We start from the raw sequence: 21,294 nt of genomic DNA on the forward strand, positions 1-21,294 counted from the left end.
GAACTCTACGGAACATTTGAAATGTTTATAATTAAATGTTCATAATTAAAATTCGTAAAAGTTAAATAAGCCATATTTTTATCAATGATGTACACACACATGCACACACACGCACATACGCACAATTTTCTAGATTAATACGTCACGACCATTAATTAAAAAATTATATATTAACTATTAGGAACATTTTATGTAGATTAAGCATCAATAGATATTAATTATTACTGAATGTAAGGAAGAGAGATTAAAAAATTCTATAAATAAAAAATGGAAAATACTTGTCATTCGCGGCGAAGAGGAGAGTAGAAGGAGGACGTTTAGTTTCCCCATCTAAACACGCTACCTGTTTAAAAACCAATATATTCCTCCATGGCACTTGTAAAACTTATATAAAAGCACAATATCTCAACTTAAGATGTACATATAAAGATTTTTATCATTGTGTTAATTTTATTTAACTTTTCAGCATCTCATGAATCATTAATAGATTGTGATAATCCTTCAGATGATTTTTGAAATTATTTACTTTTAAAAGACTACGCCTAATTTTCTATTTTGTATAAATACATATTTAAGATTGGCATTAATTTACTCCAAGTACGAATAATTCTACAGATGATTTCTGATGATTAGAATGAAGACGTAAAATAGGTCGAGTTGCGAGTATGATCGAGAAAACAGGTTGCTTCTTTCGAGTAGAGTCATTCTAACCTCGTGCTGCCTCGTGCATATTCGTATTGTCGGCGGCTTGACGGGTTGGGGAGGGGAGGTGATGGCTGCGGCTGCGGCTGCGGCGGTGAATAGACGGAGGACGCGCGCGGAGTATAAGCGTGTGTCAGCGTACATCATAATACGGTGTGTTTGTGCCTCTGACATAGGCGGAATAAATCGAGGAAGACATTTCTTTATTTGACGAAAGAGAGAGCAACGAGTACGCGAAAGAAAGATAAGAAGAGTGTGTGAAACGGGTCCATGGTGTGAAACGAGGATAGTAAGATGGCGGGATCACTAACGTGGTCGTGCACTTGTTGTCTACGATTCAAGTTCAGCCCAGAAGAGATCGAGCAACGATACAAAAGTCAAGAGATCGACCGGATGCTAGAGAAAGATCGGCAAACTTTCCGCAGGCAGGTTAAACTCCTGCTTCTCGGTGCTGGAGAAAGTGGAAAATCAACATTCCTTAAACAGATGCGAATTATACACGGAATCAAATTTGAGGTATGACGAATAGTTACGTGTCCAAGTGTCGCATTCCTATCTGCCAATTTCGTTGCGGTACGAGCATCAAATTAAAGGAAAAATCGTATATTATTTATTGGCACGTACTTTATTTTCCTGCTACCTTGATCGAATCGAATGTAAAAAAATTTTTTCTTTTTTTTTTTCCAACTTACGTCTCTATCCAAATGACTTGTCTCATGTATCTTCTCTAATTACACTTGTTCATTGATGTTCAAGAAAACAACAGTGTCATTCTGATGTCCTTTACTATTCAATTTCATAAGCATAAGATAGAGCATGCAATTGAATATATTAATACTCGATCTCGATTTTATAAGAGTACACTGACCAATAGAAGTTATGTTATTATCTTCCAAGTTCTTCTATCATATATTTGACACCCTAGACTTGGTCCATTCTATTAATTAAAACGTTTAAAATGTTTAATACTTCATGTTACAGCCTGAATTAATTAAAGAGTACCAGCATATAATCTATCAAAATATAATCAAAGGAATGAAAGTATTGGTAGATGCAAGAGATAAGCTGAACATACCTTGGGAAAATCCTAAAAATTATGATATTGGATATCAGTTATTGAAATTTGAGAATACCATGGTTTTGGATACTAGATTGTTCCTCCATTATGTACCAGCTTTGCAAAGTTTATGGAAAGATGCATCTATTAAAAAAGCATTTGATAGAAGAAGAGAATTTCAATTAGTAAGATGTTATTTTTTATGCTCTCTCTCTCTCTCTCTCTCTCTCTCTCTCTCTCTCTCTCTCTCTCTTTCTCTATCCCCCCTTATATGCGTTTTAGCTAAAGGTAATATTAAAATATATTAAATGAATAATTTATAAAATAATCTTCTATTTCCAGAGCGATTCGGTCCAATATTTTCTGGATAATCTCGATAGGATTGCCAAAGTGGTAATGCAATATATCATTAATAAATAATTCTTTCACTGCATGACATGATTATTTCATAATGCAAAAATGAAAAAATTGCATAAGTGCAACCAAGAAAATCCTGTAAAATAAAATTTTGAAATATTTTATTGACCTCCGTCTTGTTTTTAGGATTATGCTCCTACGCATCAGGACATTTTACATTGTAGAAAGGCGACAAAAGGAATTTCAGAATTTGTCATACCAATAAACAATATTCCATTTCTATTTGTTGATGTCGGTGGACAGAGATCTCAAAGACAAAAATGGTATCAATGTTTTGACTGTGTGACCTCTATATTATTTCTTGTATCTTCTTCGGAGTTTGATCAGGTCTTATTAGAAGATAGGTAATGAATAAAACACCGAGGTGTATAAATATAATAAATCAGCTTTGCGAACAGTCTTTGCGTATTTATTTATTTTGCTTGAAATTTTAGGAGGACCAATAGATTAGAAGAATCAAGAAATATCTTTGATACAATAGTGAATAATATGATATTTGGTGGTGTGTCAATAATTTTGTTTCTAAATAAAACTGATCTCTTGGATAGAAAAGTAAGATCGCATGATACCAATGTTCGCTGGTATTTTCCACAATTTACGGGCGATTCACATTCCATGAAGGATGTACAGAATTTTATATTGGAAATGTTTATATCTGTCAAAAAGGATCCAAGGAAGCCTTTATTCCATCATTTTACTACTGCTGTCGATACAGAAAATATTAAAGTTGTATTTAATGCAGTAAAGGATACTATTTTGCATCGCAATTTGGAGTCTTTAATGCTCCAATAATGTAAAGTAAGAATGGAGGGAGCAGTTATTAATGGTTAAAAGGTATGTGTACAGTACTAGCATTAATTGTATAATATAGGCCGCCAATTTATAGCATTAAAATTGCTCGCATTGGCAGTTAGAAGAGTTTACATTCTTGCAGGACAATATTCGTTGATATAAGCTACATTATTTATTTCTATATCAGTTACGTAAAATCGAGCACACGTACAACTGATCTATATTAGGGAATGAAAAAAAAAAAAAAAAAGAAAAAAGGAAAAAGAAAAAAAAGAAAAAAGAGAGAAAAAAAGAAAAAAAAAACAAGTAATGTCTTGTCTAAAAGTATGTCAACTTCTTATGCATTGTATCTATTGATAATTATTTTTATAGTATCTTTAAAAGCCTAAAAAATTTTGTATATAAGGCCTTATGGACATTATATAATTCATCAGGTTTAATTTAGACTTTTTTTTTTTTTTTTTTTTTATGAGAATTAATTTCATTTCATTCGGTACATATATTAATATACTCTATAGAAATTTAGCTTGTTGCTATCTCGTGCTGCTAAGTGTGCTGAAGGTACTGTCTACACGGACAAATTTGTTTTAGGCATAAAAATAACTTATTTATACTTAAGACTAATTATCTTTGTTAATAATCACTACCTTAAGCGGAGAGTAAACCAAATATTAGCTCCATGCCATATAAACCAAATGAGACTAACCACTTGTGTTCAAATGTTAATATATTAACTGATTTGCTTCCAACTATGGCAAAACATATACTGATTATTTGATTTCTAATTTGGAATTATCAAGATCATGTGATTAAAGTGCTTTTGATTTTTATAGAAAGAATTACATTTCGTTTTTAATAGTTAATAAAAATTTCATATGGGATGTAATATATGACCAAATTTGGAGATAAGGAAGGTACATGTATGCTATATTTAGAGTTGAAAGATGCAAATCGTAAAGGTAAAATCTTATTTTAATTATGATTATAATATATAATCATGCGAAATGTTAATGACAAAATTAAGATTTGCTTATTGATCTTTAATACGTCAAATTTGAAATGTTGCTATTTTTCATATATAAATATTATAATCTTTATATTTGTAGCTTTATAATTATTGCCTATACTAGATGCTTATCTATACTTCAGTTACCATCTATTTTATGAATTAATGAGTGAAATCAAAATAAGCAAATCTAGACTGATAAACAATCATAACTTCATATTTTACATCCTATTTGTACTCATTGAAAAGTTTTTTGAAGATGATCAGTATTGATAATTTTCTTCTTCTTTTTTTTTTCTTTTTTTTTCTTTCTTTCCTTTCTTTTTTTTTTTTTTTTTTTTTTTTTTTTTTTTTTGAAAACTGTGATTGCGACGGTTGTCTTTGGTTTCTAAACACTCTCGAGTACAAGCTTATACGAATAATATTATCTGAACTGTATTTGATATAATTTAACTGTAATTATATTTATCTGTTAATATACACTTTATATATTATAATAAATACTTCGATCATAAATTTGGATTATCGAATGCATAACATAATTTTCAAATAAAAATAATAAGAATAATAAAAATATTTAACTGTGCAAAATGAATAATATAAAAGATATGCCAATTATATAATATGTTTTTGAAGATCTTTACAAATCTTTTTCTATAAATAACTTCGATTATCTTTCCTTTCTGTATATTATATTGAAATTTGTATGTTAGGACAAAACAGTTTTTATATGTGGCTTGAGATTTCTAGTTCTCAACTGGTGGAATCTTTGTAAAAGTCTTAATGCCAGAAATAAGTATATACATTTGCATAGATGGAATAATTTCATTTGATACTACAGATTTTATTGCACGCCAAGGATTTTATGTAATGATGCTGATGAAACCAAAGACTGCTATAGTATAAAATGAAAGAGATAAAATTCCATATAACTTGGTTTATATAAGTTTAATTGTAAAGTATAATATTATAAATTTATTTAGGGATGAATATATTATATTGTTATTTCATAAGCGTGTTTTGTACGAAGTATTTTTGGAAATACAATTCAAAGGTGTGAAAGCAGTTATTTCCAATATTTAGTCTGATCGTCTATTACATAAAAGTCTTGGTTCTTCTTATTATTTACATATAATAAGAATTATGAAACAGAAAATATAAAAATACGCTTTAAATATTTGCTATTATCTATAATCAATGACAGATTGTAATAGCATAATATTTGGTCTAAACAAAATCAATGACCAGAATCTGCACTTGGAATCATATAAAATTTATATATACTTACATCATGCAAAGACAAGATGGAGAGTGTGGTAATTAATAATTTTTTACGTAATCATACATTCCTAAAAATTTTATAAAATTCAAGTCATTTAATGCCTTTATAAGATTACTAAATTTACGATGTTTTTTACTTGTAAGTACATTGCAATTGTCTCCAGAGTTAATCTTTCTGAGACAGTACTATTGTACGATTTTATACTGTTTGTACTTTGTATGAATGAATAATGAAACAAACTGTCGATTTATACTTTTTATAAAGGTCATTTGTCATTTTTTATAAAACTATTTTGAAGGGAATTGGAGTCTTGATATATATATAGATTAAATATCTATTTATAAACCCAACTATATATAATAATAGTAATATTATAGGAATCTTCCAAGAATTGTATAATTGCGAAAAACAGAATATACGAGTCTTACGAGATTAAATTTTAACGAAAAACCAAAAAGAAAAAGGAACAAAACATGTAGCAATAAATTATGTCTTTGTGTGATTGACAAATATTTATCTATTGCCAATTAAAAAATGATTCCAATATCGTTTTAACTTAATAAATAGCAATATTCATTCTATTTTGAATGAACAAAAATACATAAACGAACTATGCTCGTAATGTTGATCATTTCACAAGAGAAAAAAAATAGAACGGATATTCGTTCTACGGACACGTTTATAAGGAATAAGTAATAAAATTTTATAAGCTTGTGCCAAGGAAGAAAATTATTGAAATGTCTTTCATTGAATATTTGCTGTTTTCTTGCATTTTCATATCGCCTGGACACAAGAAAAATAAGACAAGTCCAAAATGAAATCTTTTTCGATAGAACAATATAAATACTTCATTAATATTTTATTAAAATCAATTAAATTTTTTTCGTTCGTATATCGATTATATAAAAACTAGATTATATATATATATATATATATATATATATATATATATGTGTGTGTGTGTGTGTGTGTGTGTGTGTGTGTGTGTGTGTGTGTGTGTGTGTACATATATATATATATATATATATATATATATATATATATATATATATCGTATATGATAATTTCGCAATTGTATCATTTTTCTTGCACACAAGCGTCCCCTTTAGATTAGTTTGTTAATATAATCAATGTTTTTATTCAATACATATTGAATCTATTTACAGAATTTTCATTGGAATAAATTATGCACTTTACTGATTCCTTAAATAATTGTATAATAAGCATTTGCTTTAAATTATACTGAAAATACAAATTTTTTTCATGAATTTTATAATAATAAATTAAATAATTCACTTATTTTTTAACATTGTATATTCTGTTACTTTTTTCATTTACATATATTTTTAAATGAAACCAAATGGAATTGCATATAATGCCGAATTTTACTCATTTAGAGCAACTATTAGATATGTTTAGAAATGCATAAAACATGCACATACTAAATGAATACTGTTGTTGGATACATTGTACATGACTGTATAAAAATCGTAGGAATTATCATTTTTGAATATATATATATATATATATATATATATATATATATATATATATGCATATGTATATGCATATGTATATGTATATATATATGCATATGTATATGTATAATAATTATTTAGATATCGCTTAGTGCAATCGCAATTTTTATATTTTATGCATCCACAAGTTTATTATTTAATAGCAAGTAAAATGCTCCCATATTTTTAGACTATGAAATAAAATAAAATGTTAGATTTTTTGCATACTTTAAATAGTTCTCTACTACAACTAAGTAAAATTAAAGGAATTGGATGTTAAAAGTAAAACTTGCGAATGTATTTATAAAATATGCACTAGTATTTTATAATTTTGAATATTTATGTATATATTTTTTTAATTACCTCCAGTTTATATGTATAGAGCAATATTTAAGATATCCAATGAATAGATGCTATATTGCGCTACTGAAAAGTGACTTTTATAGATGGATTAAGGAAAATAGAATTATTTTCTTGTAGAATAACTTCAAAGACCATACAGTTATAAAACTAATATCGATAAGTTTATTATCTTTTCTATGAATAATGTGATATTCTTCTACCTATTATTTAAACTCTTTTGCATATGAAAATTTTATCTTGTTATTTCATTTGCATTCTATTGTACATGGTCTGAAGTACGTAGATACATTGTGCCTTTTGTATACTGTATATTTGTATATAAAATCACTTTACAGAAATCTTTGTAATAATGTAAACTAAATGCATAAATAATAAATATAAGTTTAGAAATTATTTCTGTTATTTCATTGAATCAATCTTATTTTTAAATGTCAAATTAATCTTAGTTAATAATCCAAACATAATATTATTATTTGTAGAATTTTATATTTTAATTAATTGATGATTTATATAAAACAAATTAAAAACTTACATTCATTTAAAAATGATGCATATTTTACATACTTATTACTAGTACTTTTATATATATATATATATATATATATATATATATATACACATAAAAGATGTTTGGAAAATTAAATTTATTTATAATAAAATCTTGAAATATATAACAGAAAATTATATAAAAGTCTATGTAATGTCACACTGTATTAAAAGAATTGTTCACAAATTAATGAATCGTTCGCTTATACATAATATTATTGTTATTTTATTCAGATCTAAATTTAATTATAGAGATTTTTCTATATTCGAATAATTATCTAATTTGTTTGCTATTAGTTTATCTATTTATATTCTCTTTTTTATTATATTTTTGCCACAAGATATAATATTATACGTACGAAAATGCAGAAAAGATGACAATTAGATGTATTATGCAAGAAAATTAGCTTGCCTATTAAAATGTGAAATCTTTTGATTTATCAATTCTCTATCGAATTCATTTTGATCCTGTCATATTTTGTTAATGCGTTGATAAAAGACACTTCTTGTCTTTTTTAGGATAGTAAATCCTAAAATAAAGTATAAACAATGACTAGACAGGACCTACATATCAAAATTGAACTTTTAATTAAATGTTACATTTACAGTTTGTTAAGATGTTCCGTATTTTGTACAAATACGTGTATGATACATGTAGGCATATTTAACAATAACAAAAATTCAACAAATTCAGAGCGATATGTATTATTAATCGATGTCATATTTCATGGATCACCGATATAATTTTATCATATAAATAATATGTAAACATTTTTATAGTGAGGAAAATAGAAACATAGTTAAATGTGTTACAATTTGAACATAACAAAACATTACAAAATATTTTCATGTAATCGTTTAAAAATCATATAACATAAATTTCGACACGCTATATATCAAGTATTACAATATCGACAAGTAGCACATGTAACGTACGAATATTTTATATAAACATCACATTTGTAATTTAAGCTTAAGCAATAATAATTACATTATTTCATAGTGAAATATTCCATATATTACAACATTATTTACACATTTTGTTTTCCTCCTACTACAATATAATCAAAGACATATAAAAAGTGAAGATATAATTGCATTATGAGCATAGTTTTAAATATGCGTGGCTATTTTGACTGATATCAAGAGATATTATGTGTACTTTTATAAATATACATTTAATTCAATTGCGTTTACAAAAATTATATGTAATATATATAAAAATTACAAATATTGTATCTATATTACGTGTTCGTTTAAGAGAAAAACTTTGAATGAATAAATAAATCATCAGACATTGAATTATGAAGTACAATGTTATAACCATTATACTTTTACTACACTATAAATAAACTCAAGTATGGTATGTGATTCAAAAAGGAATGTAATGTAATATGTGTCATGCCAGCCATTCTTTTTTCATATAGTACAAAAATAGCATTTATATGCATAAAAAAGTCCAATGGTATCTAAATCACTATCTTTGCTTCAGTAATATTACACTCTAGAATATGAATTTTTCTTGTTCAGTCTCATTTGTAGAAAGATAGGACAACAAAACATTTTTCTCATGATCTCAAAATAATCATTGATTAATTCGACATTTAAATATACCTCTTATAGTATACCAAAATAGAAAACTATAAACATACCACATTACACTTTTATAATCACAAAGTTGACAAATGCATACGAGCCTAATAATGTGGCTAACAAACACGATTCTAGTGTAATTTGTGGAATGTTGTCAAACAAGATAGTCATTAGTGAATACAATGAAATATAAATAAAAGGAACAATATATAATTTTGGTTTATAAACATATGCTATGTATCATTAGTTCCAATGTATAATATATCCAATAATAATTGATCCAATTAAATGCAATTTATCCCAGAGGAGAATACAAATGTATGAAGTATAATGGTGATCGACGATTAATAAAACAAAACAAAACAAAACAAAACAAAACAAAACAAAACAAAAAATATATATATATATATATATATATATATTTTCTTTTTTCATTAAAATTTGGCAGTAATATCATTATTTGCTGTTACATTGGTATCGAGACATTACAAGGTGCTTAAGTTTCATGATTTTCTTTTTTTTCCTCTGAAGGTATAGTCTTATTTTTTACTTATTATAAGACTCCATACAATAATTACGCCTACCTCACCATTTTAGGTATTATAATCGTGCATATTATCTGTATCATCACTGGAATAAACTGCTCCGTGCCTTTAATAATTTTCAAAACTATAATATGCGTCTTATAATATGCATCTCGTACAAAGTTACATTTTCATATCTTTAGTACGTAATATATAAAGGCATATAAGGATAAATGTTATTTATGAATGAAAACGTTCATAAGTAAAATTGAAAGTAGCACAGCTGCTACTTTCACTAAACTATTGAATCTTGAATACAGTATGATTCAAATGTTATGTGTTAAACTTATCAAAAATATTTGATATATTCATATCAAAATTATATCCATGTCATGAATATTCAATATCAGTATAATGAGGCATTTAGAAAACATATATCAAAAATTTATCCGATAAGAAATATGTTTCGTTATTCGTTAGATTTTAACGTCACATTGATTTGTGCATAATTATTTACTAAATCATTGAATATTATATTTATATGATGCTTTCAGCTTAGCGTGGTTTACAAAAAATTATCTCCTAGAAAATGGTAGTATCCTTTAAAAAGTTAGATTAATTAATGGATAAGACTTATTGCATATCTGATCTACATACTGTTTTTAATTAAAGTTCAAGTTCTTCGGCAGTGCGGGAAAGTCTATGGTTATCAATTCGCCTGCGTTGACTACGCCTCACAGCATCTGCTCTACGATATGGTTCTGATCTAAGACCAAGAAGTATATCTTCTAGGGCACCATTATACACTTCATCTTGCTGTAGAAGTTTCTTCTCTTGAACCAATCTTGTTTTATTCTTGAGTTCATTTATGACAGCATCCTAGTGTAATATAAAATAATTTAATTAATAAAAGTCAATTTATAATTACTTTGCAAGTAATCTTCATTATAATTCAGATTCATATATAATACTGTATACCTATAAAATATAATACGATGTCAAAAAAAAATATTTATTCTGAAACTTTATTTAAGTCAATGAAGTTGTGATATTTCCAAGGGAAGAAAGTAATAGAGAATTTTTCTCAAGCAACATGAATGCAAGCTGTGACATGCTAACGCATCTCTTCAATTTTGTTAATGATAAACATTTAGTATAAGTACATATACACATACATATATATATATATATGTATATATGTATATATATATATATATATGTATATATATATATGTGTATATATATATATATATATATATATGTATACGTACATACATACACAAACATGTATGTATAAGTATGAAAATATGCTTATAATTGTGAGAAGCAGGCATATAGGTAAGCCATGTAGTATATTTTGATAAGCCATGAGTAATTCTATTAATATCGAAAGTACGTTATAATATTGAAGTATCTATGATTCTCATAATTGTAAAACAAAGTATTAAAAAAAAATATAGATATACATAATATCCATAAATATATATATATATATATATATATATATATATATAATACAAACCTACACTTTAATATTTCATATTCAGAATCTGTAGAAATTAAAAATAAATGTTTTAAACTTCATCTTTATATTAATCGTAGCCTATCTTCAACCATTGCTAAATTATCTTTTACAGCGTTTTATCAGAAGATTGAAATGCTTTCTAGTATGCCTTATAAAATATATCATTCATGGAAAGATATTATTTCTGAATGGGATGTATTATTCTGCCGATAATATCTATATATATATATATGTGTTTATATATAAAACAGGAAAATGTAATGTTCCTTGTGCAAATAGATTATATTGTAAATACAAATTTTGTTCACTTTAAAGGAGCAATATATGCGATAATGCAATGTTATATTATTAAATGAAAAAATATACAGAATAAAACTCTTACATGGTAAGCATTAATTGAGTTATGCTCACTTTGTAAAAATTTTAGTGTTGCGGATATAATGTCGGTTAAGACTCCTCCTGACTAAAGTCTGAAATTTCTAATTATTCGTTATCATATTTATGAATAAAACTTGTAACGTAATAATGCAATATAATCAGTACTACGTATATAAATATAAAAAGTATTAAGCAATGAAATGCAAGAATACTTTTTTACTTGTGGTATGTTACATTACTTTTGCCACTTTTCTTTTTCTTTCTTTCTTTTTTGCTTCCTCTTTTTTCTTTCTTTCTTTCTTTCTTTCTTTCTTTCTTTCTTTCTTTTTTTTTTCTCCCCCCTAATTAATTACATTAGCTCATATTGACAAATACAAACAGATCCACTGTGGTAGTTATTAATTGTATGATTTTGTTTATAGATTTTATTTTCATTAAGTTCCTAATCAAAACTCACTTTTCCAAATCAGAAGGAGTCTTAAGGATAGGCAGTGAGTGAGGATGGACTTACACGTTGTGAATTGTTTCTGTATTGTTATGTTCTGACCTCCTTCTGAGTTCATTAAGATGCCGGTGCAACAGAGTCTTGTTCGAGTTACAGCAAAATTTCGGTGACTTTAAATCCAAATAAATATGTAACAAATAAGTGATCAGATTCTGTAATATATGTATATTTTGTTTGGAAAGGCGAAAATGTGAAAGGCTACAAGAACACTCATAAAACGATGTCAATTGATAAAGTTATTGATAATCCCCGTAGATATCATGCTAATTCGCAACATGCAAAAAAATTATTAACACTTTTTAAAATTTACTTTTAAATTTGCCTACTAGTATTAAGTTGAATGTTTTTCAATCTTTCCAAACTTTTCATTATAATGTTAAATATCATTTCCTTAATAATAAATTATCAACGACTAAACGGTTAAATTGCAAATTCAAATCACCGCATTTAGATGTTATTTGTGATAGAAAAATGTGAAATAATTGACTGTAAGTAAATTTTCAAAGGAATCTAATTCAATGATATAGCGTAATATTATAAATAAAGCCCCAATTTGATAATATGCTCATACATTGCGAAACTTGTATAGAAATGACATAGCAGATACCATAGGATATTATTTTCTTCGTAATTAACACTAAACAATACACTAACATATTTCAATATAAAATCCTATGCCAACTTAAATTAGATTTCTCAAGTCTGAGCTTTAATTATAAGGCAATATAAGTGATAAAAAGCATACTTAAAAAACAGTAACACTCTTCATAGATAAAACGACATTGAATGATAGGTCTATTTGTGTTGGAATGAAAAGGAAGTTAAGAATGCATTTCCATTCTTAACATATGTTAAGAATACATTTTTTTTTTAAAGTAAATATGTCATGATTATAAAGCGTGCCCTGCAATAAATATATGATTTTGTACTATTCTCTGGATTTGAGCATGCTCAATTCGCGTAGAAGTTAAAGTTAAGTAAAAGATATGTAACTAAAATAAAAGAATAAAAAAGATAGCAACAGCATAAAAACATGTATATCGATCTTAGTAATATTAATTGTGATAACGGCAAACGTTTTTATTTTTTCTTTTTATAACAAATATATTTGTGTTTAGAGAAATATAGCATACTTGTATTAGATAGTATTAGTACAAAGACAGTTAAATAAGGAAGCAATAGAAAAAGCAGATTAAATTTGAAAAGAATTGTGTGTGTTTCTAATTTTTATATTATATATTAGAAATGTTTCAATCAAAACAAGTCTATTTACTAAGCGTACTACTGATGTAAAATGTGCTATTAAAAAAAGCATGGACTAATTTTGTGTGTGTGTGTGTGTGTGTGTGTGTGTACGTGTGTACGTGTGTCAATTTAAAATATCGGTTTAATAATATTATTACAAATTTGATTCTATATATCCTAATAATCATGATGATTTGTCCAAACTTCTAATCAATAGCACAACGGTATTAATATCCTTTTTAAGCCAATTATATCAATAAAAAATGTACCAAAAAGATATGGTATATAACACACCTGCTGTTTCTTCTGGTTCAATTTATTTCGTTTAATTACTTGCTCAGACGTATTTAAAGCTTCTGCAGCAGCAGCTTCTAATCTACGACGTTGCTCATTTTCTTGATCCGCTGCCTGTTAATGATAAACGACGAGTGTTTGGATTATTGTAATCTTATTTATTATTTACAATAGTTAGCTACTCATATGTTAGATTGAAAATAATACCTTAAAAGATCTTGCGAATCTAACAAGAAGCGAGAAGAAGGTATTCGCATCTGCTTGTCTGGGACTCTCTCCGAAATATTCAACGCATTCTCGAAATGCTTCACCGGCAGCACGTGCATCTGATTTGAGTCGACGTAATTTCTCTTCGGAATTATTTAAAAAGTCACGTAGAACGGTATTATGTTTTTCTTTACCACGAAGTTCGAATTCTTTTCTTACAAGATCCATACCCTTTTCCAATTCATGAACGTCGGTTATTATATTTTCAAGAGAAACTATAACAAAAATATATCATCAATATTTAAGTAAGACTCCAATTAATTTTACGTATTGATTGTGACGTCCAAGATAATATTAAATGTATTCACCTGTTGCAGCTTTATCAATATACATGAGTTCGGAATCGAAATTAATGAGTTCCGGGAATTTGATTCGTATTGTTGCCACTATATAATGTAAAAGGCACATCCTTTTATCTGTAGACTTTGTGTCTAATAACGTATCTAAACTTTGTAATTTAAATCCGTAAGCAGGTCCACGTTTGCTACTATTTAAATAGTTTCCGAAAGCAAGAATAATTTCTAAAACTGCTCTCAATTTCTTAGAACTTTTCACGGTACTTGATGCAGATATCACAGCATGTATTTGTGGCGTAATAAGGTGTAAATTGTCAAAAAAGTTTCCTATGTAATTCATTATTGAAAGTTTAGTCGATATTCTTTCTACCTTTCCTAATTGCATCAAAAACTTATCCTCTTCGGTTAAGAGATTTATATTCTTCTTTTCGATAATATATTCACGATAAGCTTTTATCTGAAAAAAAAAAAAGAAAAAAAAAAAAAAAAAAAAAAGAAAAAAAGAAAAAAAGAAAATAAAAAAGTTTATTTTCATTAAAAATAATATCTATGTGGAAAATTATAATTTACGTACCTCCTGATCGGTTGGCACCATACGCTGTAATAATTCTACATTTTCAAGCGAAAGTACCTTCAAATCAAGAGCATTCACGGCCATTATTACCTTTTCCACTGGCATCTCCATCTTTCTACGTGATATTGCTACAAAAAAGAAAAAGAAAGAAAAAGAAAAAAAAAATACATGTATACGCGTAGAACTTATACGTATATATGTGTACTTATAAAGTTTTTCATTCGTACCAATATTTCGTAATCTCGTATGTTCCAAAAGAGACACATTTTCAGGCTTCTTAAATCTTTTACTAGGAAAGCTTTGCAGGCCATCCAGTTCGCTATTACCATTAGCTACATGACCACTCATACCGATCTTGAATCTCTCTTCAAAATCAGAAAAGTCTATGTAATTATGCAATCGATCATCATCCAATTCATTGAATATAGTGCCTCGTACTTGATTCGGTTTTAATGCGATCCAATTGAGGGTAGGCAATTTGTACTTTGTTTGTACCTGAGATGCAAAAAAAAAAAAAAAAAAAAAAAAAAAAAAAAAAAAAAAAAAAAAAAAAAAAAAAAAAAAAAGAAACAAAGATAAATCAATTTGTCTGGCAATATAGCAACAATAAGGTTTATGAATTGTCAGATCATTTTTCAGAGCCAATTATTATGAACAATTATTAATTTAGAACTTGTATTAAAAAATATCCCCGAGGAATGATCTATCGGGTCAACGTTTTACCTAAAAAGGATCAAACATGTATATACTTTTCTTTTAATTGTCATTGCTCCATCGGGTGCTTGCATCATTCCAGCTGGTGGTGGTGGTATAGGCGCAGGTGGTGGTAACTTGTGATCGCCCGGTGAAAGAGGTGCCATAGGCGGTGGTGGTGGACATGGCGGTGGAGGTGGCGGAGGTGGAGCTGGCGTAGAATTATGAACTTGATCCGACGTTGACAATTGTTCTGTACTTAATCCAGGTGATATAGTATTCTCCTGACCGAAAATATCAGAATTGTTCAAGGGACTCATAGCGCTTCCATTTCGCATATTGGCTATTAGAAAAAAAAAAACAGAAAATTAATTATTAATTATCAATTCATTAAAATTAATCGACAATATATTAATTAAGCTCGACATATTACCCGACGAACTCTTCGTAAGGGTTCCTGTAAGGGTCTCCAATTCGATTATCTTATTCTCCAAAACGCTTTGCCTACGCGCAGAGTCTTGTTTTTGTCGTTTGAGCGCTGCAAGTTCCTCCTCCGCTATTCTACGGGCTTCCGAAACATCCGTGTATTCTATCTTCAATGCACCTAATTCAGTCTCTAATTCTGCTAATTTCGCTAAAGATTCTCTTTCTAATTCGGTCATTCTGTCGTGTGCCTAAAAGGAAAAAAAGAAAAGAAAAGGAAAAAAAAAAAAAAAAAAAAAAAAAAAAAGAAATGTATTATTACTTGAAAATTGTCATGATCATAAAACGATCACGATCATTCTTCCAACTTACATGGCCAAGTTCATCCTCTAATTCAGCTACTTTTTCTAATGCTGCAGTCTTCGTTTCGCTGTCTTCCATTAAAGCAGCGACATCGAATACATTGTCTAAGTAAGCCGAGATTTGAACCTACAATTATCAAATATTATGTACTTTTTTCTTCTGACCAAAAGAGAAAAAAGATGAAATGTTGAGTAACGTCTGTTAAAAATGAATGGGAAATTAAATAAAAATACGAACTTGCAAATCTTCGCTTTCCGTATGTCTAAGTTTCTCTAAATATTCATCGAGGCCTAATTTTGTAAATTCATATTGCAAGTGTACTCGAAAATTCATATCTTCCACAGAATGAACGACGATATTCACGAACTGCATGCAGGCGACCATGAATTCTATATGGAAACTATCGTATTGCGTAAAATAAGTCATGAGCGTAGTAAATCTTCGCCTTTCCATGCACACTTCTTTGAAATTATCGAACGCCGATAAAATAATTTCATGTCCGCCTTTTACTAAACAAATCGCCGCAAGAAGTTCCAAAACTAAAGCTTTCGTCCTGAAAGTAAGAGGAAAGGGGGGGAGGGGAAAAAAAAAGAAAAAAAAAAAAAGAAAGAAAAAATATTAATAATTAAAGATCTAAAATAAAAGAACAGTTCAATTTTACGTATAAAGTAAATGATGTTACATATCAATGATTTGACTAATTTAAAATTTACCTTAAACTTTTGTGCATTAAACTAAGCGCAATGCAATTGATTGCTTCTCTGTGTTGTATAACCATATTGAAACCGTACTGAAAATATCAGATATAAATGATAAATATTTGGACGTTTCAGTTCCAATTAAATCTGCATATAATACCTTATTATTCATAATGGCACGCATGCAAAGTATGCAAACATGGATATCGTCCTTTGCTTCGCCCATATTCAAACGAGCCACATGTCTGGATCTGCGTTTTACACTGGGACTGTCTTTAAGTTCGTGAAGAGATGGTCTTAAACATCCATTATTCAAGTGCGAAGAACCGCCTGTTTCGACTAGTAAATTAGAAATGAAAAATTGTGTTATAAAATTTTTAATATAATAAACATTGTTATTTTATATATTTCTTTTTTTTTTTTTCTTTTTTTTTTTTCGTTCGGATATATGAAATAACTTACTCGTCTGTAATTTTTCTTCGGAACTAGCGTGAGATTCCAAAAGACGTTGTTCGTGTCGCATCATGAGTAATCTGAAGCTAAGGTAATCTATCAGAGCATCCAGTCCTTGATTCTCCTCGTCCAGGAATTCTCTTACCCATCTAAAACATTCCTACGATCATAATACAAATCCAAAAAGACGACGAGATAATGCATACGGATCCATTTACTTGAAACGTACAATTCTATTGATCCATTTTCATGCTTTTTACGGCGATTATGAAGAAGAAAGAAACAGACAAAAAAAGAAGAAAAAAAAAAAAAAAAAAAAAAAAAAAAAAGAAAAAAAAAGAAGAAAAAATCTTTTTTTCAATGACATTTCTTTTATATTAACGATCTAACAAATTATTTTATATCTTTTTTAATATCTTAAAATTTGTTAATAGTCACCTATTATAAATAGATAGTCTTCTCGTTTTATCTCTATTATAGAATGTAATTTATACACACACACACACACACATACATATCTTTAGATACCAAGTGCATGCATGTGCATGTATTTTCAGATAGGAAATATATACATGTGTGTGTGTGTGTGAACATTTCATGACGATAATCTGAGATAGATGAATTATGTAAAAGCGCCGACCGTAATTATCGCTCGAAAAATAAAAGTCGTTTATTAGAAAAATAAAACATTTATCTTCTCTTACTCTATATGATTCGTGCGCAAGGAGATTTCCAAATCCCGAAGTACTTGGGTCGATGTAGACTCCCCAACCATTTTTCTTTTCTGGAAGAATGTGAGGAAACGATACGACTGTGGTAGTCATTAGTATCCGTCTGATAAAAGTAGCTTTTTTTCTGATATAAATATGAACTTGAACGGAACAAAAACGTGCGTTCTTCTCGAAATAAAGAAAGATCATCAAACAACATCCACCACGTTTTTGGACGTACGTTCGTACGTTAAATAATAGAAATTATTTGTTAATCGTTTTTATATAAATCAATTAAATTAACGAATAAAGTATTTTATATACATAAGATAAAAATTTTTAATAAAAATATATAATTAAAGGCGAAAAGAAAGAAAAAAGCAAAACTTGAAACAAACATACTCGATGGCTTCGTGACGCTTTTGGATCCAAGTATGTACGTAATTTTGCCAAGTAATGCGACGGGGGATCTTTCGCTTGCACCCTTTCCTGTAATCGTTAACAATTTCCATTTTATTTTACGAGTATTAATCATACATCAGTGTGCGCAATTGAGGAGCATGCAAAAAGAAAAAGAAAATCAAGTTACAAAAGTCGCCTTTATGTTTTTCTTAAGAGCCTACTTTATATTGCTGTTGTCAAGATAAGAATAAGGAAAGAATTACGTCAACAAATTTGTATTCTAAGAAGGAACGTTAAAGTTGATGCTTTTACAACGCGCAAAAGCGGTCTATAAAAATAGACCTGAATGGAAGCATACCACCTGTTGCGAGTTTCATACTCTCTCATATTCTCTCTCTCTCTCTCTCTCTCTCTCTCTCCTCTTTCACGGCTATTTTTGTTACGCATCTTCTACAACCGATTGTTAATTTTGATTCATTTATTTTGGATGCATTAAGCGTACTCGCCTGATCGCATATGATATCCCATTTTTTTTCGTTATCGTACTGTTTCAAAAGTTTCGCCTTATCCGGTGGTAGATCCATAGACGCCTGAAATAAACGATTAAATCATTCAAAATTCATCATGATTATGATCGCACGAAACGTATAATACATATAATTTATTTTACATTATAAATTTGTATAAAATATTATAATATTAATTATATAATGAATTATATAAAAATTAATTGCAAGTTATATATATATATATATATATATATATCGGATCATAACATAAATAAGTTTGATTATATTCATTTAAAATTATACTTGCAACCTAACTTATTTATGTCAAAGCCTAATATATGTTATATTCATCATTTTGAAGGAATCGGCATTTCTTTTGATCTTTTTGCTTTTTTAACTAAGACTTATCGTTATCGCTGTTTTCCTAAAGCATTATAGTTTACCGAAAAAGAAAAAAAAAAGAAGAAAAGAAAAAGAAAAAGGAAAAAGAAACGAAACAACATTCGGAAATGATGTGGCGAAGGACGTGAACGATAATACATTCCCGTTATCAGAAGTATAAATTTTAATGGGTGACTTTCGATTTCAGCTCGTCGTACAGGCTGAAAGAAACGCAAGGGTGAGCTGCTGAATCGTTGGTAGGATCCGGCGAAAGACAAAAAGTGAAGACGAGAAAAAGGGAAAAATCAAGGAAGAGCGGAACGACGGGGAAGATCAAGGTCTTTTAACTGTAAAGAGATTGCGTCATTCATGTGGTGCACAGTGCAAGTAGCCAGTAAGCTGAGGATCACACGTGACGTCAGTGCCATTAATGTACAACGTTCAATGTTCGAGCAATGAGATAAAGGATTTCAAACAAATGTTTATATACCACACACACACACACACACACACACATATATATATATATATATATATATATGTGTATGTATGTATGTAAGATACATTTTTCTTAGATGTTTATCCTAATTTAATACTTCAAATAGCACCTTTCGAAGTAAACTTAATAACAAGAAAATATGAAATGTATTCAAGTTTACTAAATCGGAATCCAATGGAATCGAAGGATTATTCATTTGTTTATCACATTCGCAATGATTACTTGATCGAGCAACGAATGGATTAAGTATCGCAAGTGGAATCTATAAATAGAATCAAAGAATGCTTTCATGCAAGGCTTTCATCCCAGGACTCCTACAGAAACTAACCTATATAGCAGAAAATGATTGATAGAAAAAAATAAATAAAAAACTAAATAAAAAAAAGGAAAATAAAAAACTTATATTTGCACAAAGATATACCATTAATTATTTTACTTATTACATATACATATGTGTGTATATATATATATATATATATATACACAAGTGGATCAACAAATATAAATAACCTTTCATTATTTCTTCTCTCATCATTTCGCAACAAATATTTACGAGATATGTATCAATATAGCAATTGTCCTATTGATGAATACTGATTAACTTTTACACATCTTTTTATAAGATTCTATTTAACAAAATTGTAAATATCAGTAAACAGCAACAAACATAAAATTCACATTTTAATGTTGTTGCCTAAGTGTTGTTATAGAAGGAAAGAGAAGACATAATAAGGTATAGGACACGCATGTGAGAAGCGTGGGAGGGAGAGAAGGAAAGGTTGGGTGGGAGAGATGGAAGAGAGGGAGAGAGTAAAGGAAAGAGAAGGGAAGAAAAGAGAGGGAGAGAGGGACAGAAATAAAGTATTTAGAATCCTACGTCACGCCATCGACCAATGGAATAAAAAAAAAGCAAAAAAAAAAAAAAAAAAAAAAAAAAAAAAAAAAAGAAAAGAGAGAAAAAGAAAGAAAAAAGCAGATGATCGTGGCGAAGGATGAGACACTCGCTGCTAACCAAAAGATTACTCACCAAGACTTTGGTAAAGCGCCTTTCAAGTTCTACGGCATCCGGCATCGGTTGTCTTGGTGCACCACGGACGCTACCACTTTTCGCATGTAATCCGGCCAAAGCTCCGATACCATGACTCGTTGGTTGATAAGAATGCTGAGAGGATCCGTCTTTGATAGCCCCATGAAATACTTCCCGTACACCGGCGTCGCTCTCGTTGATACGACTTTGCACGCTACCCATTGTTTCGGCTTTTTGTATATGTCACATTCGA

General features: G+C 28.7%; 2 protein-coding genes across 8 annotated transcripts in view; one reads left to right on the forward strand and one right to left on the reverse strand.

Annotated features, from left to right (window-relative positions):
* Positions 1-745: 745 nt before the first annotated feature.
* Positions 746-21,294, forward strand: part of LOC124955600 (guanine nucleotide-binding protein subunit alpha homolog) — a 22,718-nt gene continuing 2,169 nt past the window's right edge. The window contains exons 1-6 of one of the 4 annotated variants that reach the window (XM_047510220.1): positions 746-1,218; positions 1,684-1,944; positions 2,102-2,152; positions 2,303-2,520; positions 2,611-3,010; positions 19,724-21,294. The exon at positions 19,724-21,294 is cut by the window's right edge and continues 2,169 nt beyond it. In XM_047510220.1, coding sequence (XP_047366176.1) covers positions 997-1,218; positions 1,684-1,944; positions 2,102-2,152; positions 2,303-2,520; positions 2,611-2,968 — 1,110 coding nt within the window. In that variant the 5' untranslated portion in view covers positions 746-996 and the 3' untranslated portion in view covers positions 2,969-3,010; positions 19,724-21,294. Of the gene's footprint in view, positions 1,219-1,683; positions 1,945-2,101; positions 2,153-2,302; positions 2,521-2,610; positions 5,559-10,471; positions 10,960-12,124; positions 14,629-19,723 lie in introns of those variants that run through there. The other 3 variants (XM_047510222.1, XM_047510219.1, XM_047510218.1) reach the window with 3 other exon arrangements.
* The window catches only part of LOC124955598 (formin-like protein), a 14,581-nt gene continuing 557 nt past the window's right edge, over positions 7,271-21,294 (reverse strand). Inside the window, exons 1-17 of one of the 4 annotated variants that reach the window (XM_047510215.1) lie at positions 21,042-21,294; positions 19,132-19,215; positions 18,626-18,712; positions 18,218-18,297; positions 17,523-17,662; positions 17,221-17,399; positions 17,076-17,152; positions 16,600-16,915; positions 16,372-16,488; positions 16,010-16,250; positions 15,633-15,919; positions 15,111-15,378; positions 14,884-15,011; positions 14,322-14,766; positions 13,954-14,228; positions 13,747-13,860; positions 7,271-10,678 (exon numbers count right to left, since the gene is read on the reverse strand). The exon at positions 21,042-21,294 is cut by the window's right edge and continues 557 nt beyond it. In XM_047510215.1, the coding sequence (XP_047366171.1) occupies positions 10,466-10,678; positions 13,747-13,860; positions 13,954-14,228; positions 14,322-14,766; positions 14,884-15,011; positions 15,111-15,378; positions 15,633-15,919; positions 16,010-16,250; positions 16,372-16,488; positions 16,600-16,915; positions 17,076-17,152; positions 17,221-17,399; positions 17,523-17,662; positions 18,218-18,297; positions 18,626-18,712; positions 19,132-19,215; positions 21,042-21,263 (3,273 nt within the window). In that variant the 5' untranslated portion in view covers positions 21,264-21,294 and the 3' untranslated portion in view covers positions 7,271-10,465. Of the gene's footprint in view, positions 10,679-13,746; positions 13,861-13,953; positions 14,229-14,321; positions 14,767-14,883; positions 15,012-15,110; positions 15,379-15,632; positions 15,920-16,009; positions 16,251-16,371; positions 16,489-16,599; positions 16,916-17,075; positions 17,153-17,220; positions 17,400-17,522; positions 17,674-18,217; positions 18,325-18,625; positions 18,713-19,131; positions 19,216-21,041 lie in introns of all 4 variants that reach the window. The other 3 variants (XM_047510214.1, XM_047510216.1, XM_047510217.1) reach the window with 3 other exon arrangements.

The sequence above is a fragment of the Vespa velutina genome, chromosome 19 (assembly GCF_912470025.1).
Source record: "Vespa velutina chromosome 19, iVesVel2.1, whole genome shotgun sequence".
In the NCBI taxonomy this organism is placed as follows: Eukaryota; Metazoa; Arthropoda; class Insecta; order Hymenoptera; family Vespidae; genus Vespa; species Vespa velutina.